The sequence below is a fragment of the Elgaria multicarinata genome, chromosome 1, assembly GCF_023053635.1.
Source record: "Elgaria multicarinata webbii isolate HBS135686 ecotype San Diego chromosome 1, rElgMul1.1.pri, whole genome shotgun sequence".
Classification (NCBI taxonomy): domain Eukaryota; kingdom Metazoa; phylum Chordata; class Lepidosauria; order Squamata; family Anguidae; genus Elgaria; species Elgaria multicarinata.
This window is the reverse complement of record NC_086171.1, coordinates 56,160,147-56,174,227: the sequence shown is the minus strand read 5'-3', so window position 1 is coordinate 56,174,227 and position 14,081 is coordinate 56,160,147. Positions and strand designations below refer to the sequence as shown.

General features: G+C 37.6%; 1 protein-coding gene across 2 annotated transcripts in view; it reads right to left on the bottom strand.

The window, feature by feature from the left end:
• ANKRD28 (ankyrin repeat domain 28) overlaps positions 1-14,081 on the bottom strand; it is a 102,620-nt gene that overhangs the window by 52,612 nt on the left and 35,927 nt on the right. The window contains exon 1 of one of the 2 annotated variants that reach the window (XM_063128682.1): positions 233-1,711. The exons of the other annotated variant lie outside the window; for it this stretch is intronic. Coding sequence (XP_062984752.1) covers positions 233-349 — 117 coding nt within the window. The 5' untranslated portion in view covers positions 350-1,711. Of the gene's footprint in view, positions 1-232; positions 1,712-14,081 lie in introns of those variants that run through there. 2 annotated transcript variants of the gene reach the window in all.

Genomic DNA, 14,081 nt, shown 5'->3' with positions numbered 1-14,081 from the left:
CATGGCCAGTTATTGTAGGAATCAATTTATCTAGCAAAGAAATAGAAGCCATTTATTACTTTCCAATGACCAAAATACTCCTTTGAAGAAAATACATTCATTAGGATTACAGCTAAATCTGGAAGTAATTTTACATACTATGTTCACTATTTAAGCAGAACAAGTACAACTACACTCATTTGAACTTTGAGCCACTATTACAAATAGGATATATTTAGCAAGACCCTCTTACCAAACCATGTGCTGAAGGTGAAGGATGTAGAGATATGCTTTCCTGAGGCAGTTTGGGGAAAAATGTGGGAGAATCATCTTCCACCTCCTCCAAAACAACAATACACACTCGACTCATTCGATCAGTTTGAAGAAGAAAAACTAGATTTGGAACAGCTTTGCTCCAGTTATAGCCAAGACAGCACAGAAAGTTCTTTTCCTCCTAAACATAATTTGCAAATACTACTGCTGTTTTCTGAAATCTTTAATTGACATAACTATATTTTATTTACCAAATTAAGTAACCTGAGGTATTCAGCTAATGACGTTTTCCAAAAATATTCCATAAAATACTTATGGTATTTACTTTATAGCACTCACTCACTAAACTATGCTTTGTTCAATCAATACTAAAGTAGAAATTACATCGCATGTATAGATATTGCATGTCCCAACCAAGTTGCTTTTGTTAAATTTCTACAAAGTAGAATTAACTTAACAGCAAAATCATTGTTATAGACAACATAACACCATTCTGTACAGAATGAAACAAGAGACAATTGCTCTGGCAGAGATGATCACAGCTCTCTCCACTTCAGCAAGGTCAGTTTCCAGTTAGCAGTAGCAAAAATTCTTCCGAAAAAGGCATACATGGCTGTCCCCAAGCATTCCAGGTCATAATAATTTTGCAACTAACAATTTTATTTGCCTCAATGTCAGAAATCCACCACAGAAAAAGCAATCTATTCTCAGCTGCTGTTCAGAACTAGAGCTCCAAGGGTTGACATTTCTTCTCCATGTAAAAATCCCTGCAATGTACAGCTAAGCTGCAGTACATTTACATGTGATGAGTCAGACAACAAAGGACAATGAGACTCAAATAATAATATTGCTTGTTCGATCCAGATTCTCCAACAGACAGTAACAAAGAGTGCTTTACTCCATCAGTCAGAAAAGCAATGCAGAACATTTGTTTTCCACCATCAGGCCGTTGCTCTAGTTGCTCCAACAGGGAACACAGACGACATAAACGCTAGTACCGACAAATGCTTTAGCAAAACACCAAAGCACAAGCACTTGAATTACTGCTTTGGACTTTTCTTGCAGAAGTAGTTCATCACTCGAGTGCTTCTTTTGATCACTGTGTGAATAGAGCTCCCATTATAACTGTCATTCAGACCGATGTAAAAAAAAAGGGGGGGGCGAAGGAGAGAAAATCAGGTTCCAAGGATTATCTTTCAGCCAACTTCTTTATTCGAAGATTTGTATCTCTGCCAGTCTGGTAGTTCTTCAGGTTATGCTCTGTTTATCCAATCTTGTCATTAACTTACGATTTTTGCTGCAGTAGATGTACTGCAAACGGTACAAAAACCTAGTGCCTTAAAAAGGTCATTACAGAGCGCATTAACAGGACACAAAATCACACCCGCAGCAGTATTCCAACCGAGCAATAGTCTAAATAGCACAGACTGCAGACCCGCAGGATGAAATGCCTAGTAATGCTCACATGTTACACTTACCAAAGAACTAAGCTACTGCTCTGGATGCAACTTCCTGTAGAGGGGGAGGGGGGAAGCAGCGTTTGGGCAGCCCTTACAGAATATCCTTGCCAGTTTTGTATGACTAATTCAGTTCAAACGTAAAAATTATGTTGAGCCTTTAACATTTTCCACTAAAAGCCACAAGGAAACTAGTACACTGGCACTGATGACTAACAATGTAGGAAAATAAACAATTCCAAACCCTTAACTGTTTTCATATGTTACTGTATTCTCAGAATAGTCTCCATTAACCCTCTACAAGTATGAAGTTTTTTTGCTGGGAATGCGTATGAACTAGGGATTAAACCATTTAAAGAGACAATTCCATTTTAATCAACTGATATCTACTTACCAGAAACATTTTGGCTGCTAGAAATGAAGCCCACATACACACGAGTTTAGGATCCTGACAAACACTAACAAAAATATAATGCTGCAAATAAAAATGCTTCCAGTAAACCAAATTTACAGCCTTGGTTTCAATCTGCTTACTGGCAGCAGTGATCTGTGGGTGTATTATATAAAATGGATCATGTGCACAAAGCATTGGAAATATTATTAACTCAAAAGTACTTTCAATTCATATTGTAACCAAGCTGTTTTAAGGATCTCAGTTTCAATTTAATTGAACAGCCACAAAACAAAATCACACAAGTATTCAAGCTTATTAAAACAAACTTCTCAGAATGTCAAAGCACAAAAGCTGAATGACAGTAAGAGAAGGTCTCAAGCACCATATCAACTGCTTTAGGTATTAATAGATATATTTTATACACTAGGTTTCAGTCTTTTTAGCTATCAGTACATGCTTACCAATCTAATACTGATTATTTCAAAAACTGCTTAAAAAGAATTTGCTGAATACATTGGAATACAATTCACATTTCAGAAAAAAATAGTTTTATATAAAAAAACTAAGTGATTTATTCAAATATTCTGATCTTACAGATTATGAAATTTTGAAGTTAGCAACCACATTTGACATTCTGGCCCTCAGAATTCTTTGTAAATTAATGGCATTAAGGATTGAGCAACACATGTATTATTTCTGCAATCCTATACGTACTAACTTGGGAGGGAGTAAGTAACATTGAAAACAGTGGCCGAATTTAGAGGGAATTTCCTGGCTTAAAAAACAGTAATTGATTAAGTTGGCAATAAACATCATGCCACATGCTTCCCTCTCTCACTTCAACTCTTCCCTTCATGGGCCAGATTCAATCCTGACCTGTTTGGAAATTATCACATCTGGTTTAATGTCAATTGACTAACTAGGAATGTGAATCAGAATCAAACTATGGTTCAGAACCCTGGTTAGTGTCCTGACATCATAATTTCAAACTTAACAGAGAACAGTGATTAAATAGATCAGGGCTGAACCACTAAAGCATGAAGGTAGGAGGTAAAGGTCAAGACGGGAGTGCAAAGGCTCGATATTTGCTCCTGGCTTAATAAACTGTTAATGTTATGTACCCTACAGTACAGAACCTACACTATTGGAGGTAAGACCCAAGTTACAATCCCTGCTCAGCAGTGAAGCGCACTGAGTGACCTTGGCCCAGTCACTATATCTCAGGCTAACCAACTTTACAGCACAGAATAACATGGAGAATGGAAAATCATGTGTGATGCCTTGAACTACTTGGGAAGAAAGGTGGGCTATATATGAAATAAATGCCTGCAGATATTGGTGCAGGAAAAATAATGAAGGAGCAAAAAAGTAGAATAGACTGCCAAAAGGTTTTGTAAATACCTTTAATACAATTTTGATTTAAATGTCCAATATTTTTCAAGCCAATACAATTCCCTCCTCAGTTAATTCTGAGACAGCCTTCCCCAATCAGCTGCCCTTCCCTACATGTTTTCAACTTCAACTCCCAGAATTCCTAATTACTGGCCAAGCTGGCTGGGCCTGATGGGAGTTGCAGTCTAAAACATCTATAGGGCACCAGATTGGGGAAGGCTATTCTAACACTTCTAGAAGGAAAACTTATTTTCCTTTTCTCATCTCCTGAATGCTCTTTTACTCTGTAGGGGTTTCAAACATATTGGATATTAAAAAAGAAATCATATTAAAAATATTTACAAACACTACTGTGATATTCACAGTAGAGGATAGGTGCAGTTTTTTCCCATTATAGTCTAAGGCCTATGTTAATGCTTTTTTTAAAAAGCAGCATTAAAATAATTAAATTAGCACAGGCTCTCCAGGTACTACAGTGATAATAGCTTCAAATATTAAATTCTTCAAATATTTTTAAAAATCACGATTATCTTAGTTCCATGCCTTGCTTTAAAAATTACTAATACATACATTTTGGCAATTGTAGGTTGCCATTTAAAGATTGTCCTTATGTTTTTAGAGGACTTGTGAAATAAAAACACTTCAAATTTTATATCTTGATGTTGTAAGACTTCAAACACAGAAATGCCTCCAAAAGAGAACTTAAATAACATATATTAAATACATCAACAGAATTGTGATTTGAATTCCATTAACATTATTAGAAAAAAATACTGTTAATAGGGATATAAATGAATGTGAAAATAATACATCAAAAGAAAATTAGCTCCACACAGCATAGCATTACCTGGGAATTAAAATTGACATGCTGCCTCTGTCCACCCATGTAAAAGTATAATTAGCAAATTGCGGACTATACTCATATGCCACGTCGAAGATAACATATGGACTCAGAGTGCTATATGTTAGGAAAAAAGAAAAAGCTATCCTTATGTCATTACAGCTAATGATAGCAATTATAACTGTCACACAATGTGAAGAGATATCTCTACTTTCCCTAAGCTTGGGCATGTTTCATCCTCAGTTCCAAGCTGTCTCCTTCATTCCTTTTCCTTCAGACATTTGCCTCCTTCATCTTCATTTCCTTCAAAGTCCAGTTTCTTGGACCACTAGTGTGAGGGAACCGGCTGTCATACCGGTTATGACCTTACCTCGGAGTAAATGAACCCCGTGCCCTTTGCGCATGCCTGAGGTCCGAAGCAGACATTCCTGCCGAACAGGTTTGAACAGGTTCTGCCATGCTGCTATAGGTGCGCACGCAATTCCTTTGTGTAAAATGTGTGCGCGCGCACGTTCCTTTTGTACGGGGCGTGCGTTCCCTTTGTATGAGGGGCGTGTATAAAAAGCCCCTCCTCCCAGTCCCCAGGGCAGCTGCTGTTTCGCTAGCGAATAAAGCTATCTGTTTGAACAAGAACTTTGGTGTGGATTCCAGTTTCTCCGTGTGGTATCCAGTTTTCCGTAACACTAGCTCCATTGATCTTTTGTCATGCAGCACCCCTACCTCTTATTTCCACTATCACCTGGGGGATTTTTTCAGATAGTCCTTGTTAACTAAGAAACTCAAGGAGGTCACAGTTGGTTCAAACAGATCCTAACTTATTAAGTAGGTGCCAAGGTATGAAGTGTGTAGTACATACACTTCTTTGAATAATATACTGTTGGTTTCTTGATTATGTCTAGGATAGAGAGAAGTGTAATTTGCTACCATTCGTACATAGGGACAGCTCCACCCTTCTGACAGCAGCTCCTCATAGCCATCAAGAAAACCATGTCCCAAAAGTTGGGGCCTCTCCACACCAATGTGTCATGAGGTATGAGAAGCTCCACCAAACAGCACAAAATAGCCATCATATTCATCACCACCACCACTGGCACACATGTGCTTCTCTGGATCCAGCTAAGTCATTCTGGAAGCAAGTCAGGTTACATTCATACAATCCAGAAGCTGGGAAAAGATAACTATAAAAAAAAAACTTAAGGCGTTTTGTTAACAAAAATGAATTCTAATACCAAAGCATTTGTACTGTATCAGAAGAAACAATTTATATATCACAAACTGTTATGCCACTGCAAAGTCTCTCTTTTTACTGGTATCACTTATTCTTCAAGAATCTGACTATTTAAAAGTGAAGTTTCCAAACAGCAGCATTTAGTCACAAAGCTGAAGAATGGAGCCAAGACAAAGACAGTATTAAAGGACAAACATCACATGATAAGACAAACATGAAAGGGGGAAACTGCTGATGAATAATGGTTAGTCACAAACATTTGGTACATGAATTTATGCCTTATTTTACATGGAAAGATTTACACATACAGACCATTAAACAACCCTTGGAAATCCAAATTAACAGCAATACCTTGCATGCCACATATGTCAGAACCCTTTCTCCCTTGCACTAGATGCAAAAGACTGAACAAACAGAACTTAATGATGTACCCTCATTTCTCAGGATTCTGTAATATTAATTTTCCTACATGATAGGACCTACAAAGATCGTCTTGTGAAAAGAAGAACGCCAGAAAACCTATGTTTCTATCTTCATTATAACTGTCTCACAGAATAAGACCAAATTACATCTAGTTCATCATTCAGTTGCCAATAGTGGCTATCTTGGACACTCACAAGTAGGATATAAAAGTCATGGCTAGCCCTTATTGAAGTCGCATTGGTCGTTTCAAACAGTTTACTCCCACTTATTCCTTTCCTGAACAAGAAAACGTCAGTTTTATACTGTTTGCACTGCCAACAAGAAAAGGAAATAACCAGTTTCATTTTCCCAGATTGTTCCAGGGCAAAGAAGAAATTCCTAGTTATCCCATATTTCTTTATATTAACTAAAGAAGTTAAGGGTGATAGTGCTTTTAGAAAAAACACTCTATTCAACCATTTCTGTCCAGGAATTGTGAAACATTATTCTCAAACAGTTTATAGTCTTTTAAGAAGTCCAGGAAAACAAACATCAAAACACTGGCCTAGTGTAGGTCAAGTGTGAACCATACAGTGGTAAAAACACAGCTAGCCATTCCAAAATAGTACCCACAGTATATAACTAGTGCTCAGAGATATATAAATTGGATCTTAAACAAAATGATGCAGCCATTTTGCGGTGATGCCCACAGCAGTTTCTTAAAGCCTAGATTCACACAACTGAGTGTGGGTTGTTTTGAACTGTGGGTTAGCATACTGTATGAACCAAGGACATTTTCCACAGGGTGGCTTGTTAACCATGCAGTGTGGCTTATTTTTCTTCAACAAATCACCTTGATAACACAGTCTGTTGTGGAGTTGTTCAGGATGGTTAACAAGCCATCCTGTGGAAACAGCACTGCATTCAGACATCATGATAACAACCCACTGAGTGTGGGCTAGTGTGTTGTGTCAATTCAGCCAAATTCCCAAATGTGCCCATGGGTCCAAAAAAGGGTGGGGACACCCGCTTTAATCTCTCTAATTGCATATGCTAAAAGGAATACAGTTTAAGAAGTAACTTAGGAGGAGGAAAGTAATTATTGCACATAACACATGTAATAATGCCAATTCTTTGGGGTTTGCTTTTGCTAAAAGAATAAACAAAAACTCTTGGGAGGGGAAATTTGAAGCAGAGAAGCAGTGGGGAAATGGAACACAAGCATTTTCCTACCTTTCATTTCTCCTCTCCAAATTATGCCTTCCAAGGAGGCTCCACCCCTCTTTGTGTAGGGTTCAAACATGTTTCCGAGAGCATGTTTGAACCCATGAAGAAAAGCTCCTTGAAAGTTAGACAGGAAAGACCCCTTGAGTCAGAAGCAGAGAAATAGTAGACAGAGAATTGTTAAGGCCCCCTTCAGCCAAGTAGCTTGTTTTAAAATACCAGTAATTTTTTTAGTTACATGTATTAGCCTGTGATATGCCATTTGCCACTCATCTTGTGGTATTCTGGGAATTAAATTGTATTCATTTGTCAGTAACTTTATAGAGGGTTAAGTGTTTGCTGGAAATTTCTATTATTTATAATCCATAAAATAAGGAAATACTATGCCTCTCAATGTTAGTGATCCTACTTGGCTTTTGGAAAGCTGTAAGAAGCAATTTTACACGGAATTAATATAAACTGCTGCAAAGACAGAATTAGCATCAAAAGAGAAATATCCGTTTCCCCAACAGTTAATTCATCAACAAATTTGATGAGATAAAATGCTCTTGATGCAATTTTGGAATGTGTACTTGAAAAATCACCAACTCCTTCAAATTTGTCATGACCAGCGGGTAGATATACACATTTTGGACACACAACACTTCCATGTAAGAAACTATATTTACCAGTCACATGTGGATTGTCTATTTCACAGCATGCAGATGAGACAAGAGGCGCAATCAATGGTGGCTTCCCATGACAAACATAGTGTATTCATTATCTTTAAACTATATACATGGGCTACATATTATTTCCTAAATGGACGCAAAATCCCTATAGAAAATTAGTCATGTAATGAGCTATCACTTTCTCCACTTTTTGTCGTTCATGTAATTTATAATTAATCAGAGATATAATTTGCCGAGTTAACCAGTTTTGAAATGCTCCATCCAGTCCATTCAATCCTAAATCTGTGATATCAAAATATGATCACTCAACACCATGGGTTTGTTGAAGAGATAAACATAAGGATTACACTGTACTTTGCGGATTACAAGTACTTCATAGACATTTGGCATCTAGGAGCAGGAGGTTGAGTGAATAAGAAAAAAAACTATTAACATACCAACTGGGTGTCCCAGGAGCACTGTAAGTGCATCATCTACCTGGTAGCATGTAGCACTTTGAAAGCTGCTCAGAGGGGCAAATAAAACATAAATTCTAGGTTAGGGCATGGAGTCAACTAGTAAGCATCAAAGGTAAGAAAGATCTATTGTGATGGATTTGGGCATACAGGTGTATGATTCCACAAATTCTCAATATGTATGAGATCTCATACAGCAGGGCAATTAAGTGCCAAAGAGGTTAGCCATGGGCAAAGTCACACTGCATGTTTAAGTAGAATAAAGTAGTGAATAAATTTTAATGTAGACAGATCTTATTATTTAAAAGGTGATAGCATTGAATATATTCTCTAGCAGAATGCTAGTCTACACATCTACAGGCTCTTTACCTGGGAGATTTTTTTAAAAAATACTAATATATTCTCATATATTATCTAATTGAGGATATCCCCAAGTGTGACAATAGCAGTCAAAGATTTTGCCCCCACAGCTCTCTAGAAGCAGGCAGCCATAGAAAAGAAGTGCCCAAGACACATATGGCAAGTATGATATAGCCTTCAAATATTTCTAACTATGAAGAGGCATGGAGCAAAGCACTACAGTAGCAATGTGAACATTAGAAAAACAAAGCATTTTAGACCTGTCTACTGTTTTATGAAGAGACCTCTTTATATGTGCATATCCATATAAAAGCTACTAATCTGAATCTCCTTTCTTCCCCAAATCAAGACAAGGGTTTCCTTAAGAAAGGATATGATAATGACAACTATGATCCTCAAAGGAGGCCCTACTGGCCATTCAAAGACGAATGGAATGGCACCATGAAGAACCTCAGCGGCGGGCCTTCTCTGTGGCGGCACCCACCCTCTGGAGGACCCTCCCTTGTGTAGTTCAAGAGGCGGAAAACATAGTATCTTTTAAACATCTCCTGAAGACGTACCTTTATGCACAGGCTTTCCCTGGTCTTTAATGTAGCTGGTTTTATATTGCCTTTTAAACTTGTAATGTTTTAAATTCATACTTGTATTTTATGTTTTTTAATTGTTCACTGTCCAGAGAGCTTCAGCTGATGGGCAGTATAATAATGTAATAAAAAATAGTTTCATCACAGTCTGGAGTTTTTAAATATTATGTTGTAACCAGTGAAAGAATGAGACAATGATCAGCCACACAGATATGTTCTGTCCTTTTCAGGAAGCAAGAGGCTTCCTTATTTCAAGATTTGAGCTGGATATATCAGTCCTTCCTTTGTTACTCCTTGGCTGGGAGGGGAAAACACTTTGATTAGTCATAAGTTTGAATAAAGAAAAAATAAATAAAACAGCGTTGAAAATAGCTATTTAACATATCAATTTTAAAAGGATTACAAAATAGGTATTTTAAAATATACTAGGTTACTTTTTAGGATTGCAAAATGTTTGTCTGTATTCAGATATATCAGTATTTAGCCATTTATTATAGTTCTGTGCTGTGGCAACAGAAAGCAGAAGGAAAAATTTTATGGTTAAAATGGTTGCTAGGGTTACAAAACGTTTGTCTAGTCAAGCCAAAGCCATTTGAAAATTCTTTCAAAGATCCCATGAGTATATCATCAGCACTACTTGGGAGGATACCGCCAGCACTTTACAACTTGTTACAGGAATACACACTACTTCCGCTCAAACTGTTTGGGTAAAGCAGAAGAAAATGATTCATATTATTCTGGACTGTGGAAGGGTGGGAACAAACACTGATTACGTCTATTTAAAATCTTCAGCAATGAATCACACTAGTATAGGGCATTTCCAACTTCAGCTTGTTTTACAAATTCTTTTGTTATGTTATTCAACAAAGTTGCACCAAATAAGCTATATACTGCAGATAACTGAATCACTTATTTCATAGAATACACACATATGGCAAATTAGTTTCCAGAACACAACACATAAGCCAAAATCCTATACACAAGTAATTGAGAGTAAGATCCAATGAAATTGAGAGCGCTTACTTCTGAGTAGACTTGAATAGAATTGCAGTTAAGCACTCAGGTTTGAAGGACGTTGGTAGAGTGGCTGAAATCAGTGGACCTCAGCTACAGAAATATCTTCAGGATTCTTTTTGCTCTGCCTTCTTGAACTAAGCACTCCTTTTTGCTCACTATCCTCTGGTGTTTACTTACATTCTGGGCATTTCTGATACACTCTCTTGTTGAACATTTACAACATTTTGTTTCCATCAATACTTTGTTCAATACTATAGATAAGTATTTTTTTAATTACAGAAAGTACAAAAAACCAATAGCTGCCTTTCTGACAAAGAACTCCTTGTGAAAAGCCAACCACCAAGTTAGTGAGTACTGCCAGTTTAGCACGGTTTACAAGATTCTCATTTAAAAGAAACCAAAACAAGAGCAGGGACTGAGGGTAAAGATTTTCCTGTTGGTGATTCATGAATCTGAGCTCTAGGATTTTTGAAGTGTCTTATTGATTAAGCCAAAATCTACTAATTAATACATTTAATAAGATTCAAATTTCAAATGCATTAAGATGTCAGAAAATAATCACTTTGATCATACATAGTATTTGTTGCCATAGTAGTTACTAACAGACATACTGCATATGTGAAGGAATTGAATTACAGTTGCCATGGATACCTTTTTTTAAAAAAAAAGCTTGCCTCCTGCATAAATTACTCATCATCACTACATCTGCACAACCTGACTTTGCAAAACTAGCCAGGGTCAAGGTTAATCATTAAATAAGATGTGTGGTGCCTCATTATTTATTTAAAAATCCTTGGAGAGATTCAGGTTCATCAAGAATATTTATTCCTATACTAGAGCTGAACAGACGTTTTCTAGAATACCAATCTGAAAGCAGAAAGAAGATTAAGCAGCACTGGGAATCCCAGTACGGATGAGTATAAAGAGGATAAATATGACTCTCTGCAGCAGAGGGAATGACGTATATTCTTAGAAATTATTAAAGAGACAGAACAGGAATAAATAACATGTCTTCATTCATTGCCCACATTACAGCTAGATACAGAAGTTGTTCCTGGTTTGTTCTTTGCCTCCAATCAATAAATTTTAAAGGACAATGATACTATCCATGTAAGTACTATATTTCAATACTGTGAATAAATTCCATCTGTAACTTGAATGCTGGAGGACAGGAAATGTTTCTTTTCAAAAAAATAACTCAGCATTTATACTGTATACCTCAAAATTAAAAGTATCATTATTGAGAGAAAACAGAACTGAGCATTATTTATTTAATTTATATCCTGCTCTATCCCATGGGCTCGCTGCAATCTTTTATTAATACTGATTAATAAATACTGATTATATTCTGGAAACTGCATTGAGAGAGTTTTTACCCTTAAAGGTGGGCTAAACATTTTAAATGCATACAGAAGTTTTTCTAAGTGATAATACTTGCAGTATAAGCATTCCTACCTTGCATAATCTCTTCCCAATAGCTGACAAAATCACAACCGCAAGCACCTTGTGTGAGCCTAAATAACTCTTTCGGTCCCAACCTTTGAATCCAATATGAAGATCAATAGACAATGACTGCATTCAGATGGCATGATAACCCATGATGGGTTAATTAAACCATGATGACATAATTAACCCATCATGGTTATCATGTCATCTGGTAGGAGTTTTTTTTTTAACACGATGACTTATTTGCTCAAAATAAGCCACTGTGATAACCCACGCTCTGCAGAGTGAGTTATTTAATCCACCATGGGTTATTGTGTTGTGTAGTGGTCACAGTGAGTTGTTTTGGCTGGCAAGAGCAGTCAAAACAGCTGCCACTCTGCACTGGCTTACTGATTAGGAACACGTTAAAGGAACCAAGCCAGCAGTGTAGAGAAGGCAGCCTATGAGGTTTAGTCCTAATCCTGCAAACCCCCAAATTTTCCAGCCATTTCCTCCTTCTGTGGGCACTTGGAATTTTTGCTCCTCTGGTGAAAATGGAAGGGGCTTGATGGTAGATTGGTGCATCCTGACTGGGGGAGGCAGTTTATAAAGTTCTGTCCCAATCCTGCAAATCTCCAGCACTTCAGAGGTGAAACAGCGCCACTGCTCGGGCAGGAGAACAACAGTAAGACAGGGAGCATCAAATTTCAATCAGTAGCTTAATAAACTACTCACAGTAGCTTATTTGTTTGCTCATGTAAGGGATAACAGCAGCTTATTTTCAAAATAAGCTACTGTAAGTAGCTTATTAATCCATAATGGCTTAAAGTGACACCCGAACGCAGGCAATCTGTACTAGCTAATATCCTGGAAGACAGCAACAATAGCTAATACCCTGGAAGACAGAAACAAGGTTTAAAGTGATCTTGATAGGCTGGAGTGCTGGGATGAAAACAACAGAATGGAATTTACTAAGGATAAATGACAAGTTCTGCACCTAGGAAAAAGAAACCAAATGCAAAGTTACAAGATAAGGGATACCTGGCTCAGCAATGCTACAAGTGAGAAGGATCTTGGAATTGTTGTGATGTGGCTGCAAAAAAAGCAAATGCTATTTTGGGATGCATTAATAGGAGTATAGCTTCCAAATTGTGCGAGGTACTGGTTCCCCTCTATTCGGCACTATTTAAGCCTCATCTTGAGTACTACGTCCAGTTCTAGGCATCACACTTCAAGAAGGATGCAGACGAGTTGGTCAGGGTTCAGAGGAGGGCAACGAGGATGATCAAGGGTCTGGAAACAATGCCCTATGAGGAGAGACTGAAAGAATTGGGCATGTTTAGCCTTGAGAAGAGAAGACTGAGGGGAAATGTGATAGCACTCTTCAAGTACTTGAAAAGTTGTCATACAGAGGAGGGCAAGGATCTCTTCTTGATCATCCCAGAGTGTGGGACACGGAATAATGGGTTCAGGTTACAGGAAGCCAGATTCAGGCTGGACTGACTGTTAGAGCAGTACAACAATGGAATTAATTACCTAGGGAGGTGGTGGGCTCACCCACACTAGAGGCATTCAAGATGCAGCTGGATAGCCATCTTTCATATAGGCTTTAATCTGGATTCCTGCACTGAGCCTTATAATATTAATAATATTAGAAAAAAAAATATCCAGATATAATACTGAATCAGGTCATATAGTAAATCAGATGCTTTTATTACCCTAGGTTCTCATTGCTCATACACATCTTTGTGTAATGAAATGAAAGCTGCAATTGTGCAAAACACCATGTTTGCTCTTTTACTGACAAGGATTTACAAATTCACCTGCTGTACATACTACCAATGTACTTCTGGCAAGTGCGATAAGCCTCTGACCTTCACCTGATTTTGGAGTTAGGACGGCAGATAATCCCCAGAGTTGGGAGCTGCTCAAAGTGCCTCTGAAGCACAGTTTAACTCCAATCTGCAGACATAACCCTGCCTTCTTCCTAATATTGGAGCTAGAGCAAAGGAATCATTGCAGACCATGTGCTGTGCTTCAAAGGCACTCCTTCAAAAGTACAGCATGATAACCCAACAGGACCTGTGCCCTTCCCTAAATTAGAGAGAGAGAAGGCCCTGGTTATCACAAATGGTCTTAGTAGATAGCCAAACTGTTTGGACCCCAGTAGAAACAGACGAAGATTGCAAATAGCCATTTGCCTAGTCACTTGTGGAGAGACAAATCACCTTCAGATAAACAGACTGAGAAGCTTTTGGAGACTTTAAGTCAGCTAGATCTTTTAAACTCTCAATGTATCAAAAATGAACAACGTGAGTGCATCCTGGCAGGCTAGTAATTGTTTATTTATTTATTACATTCTCATCCCGGCTTTTTTTC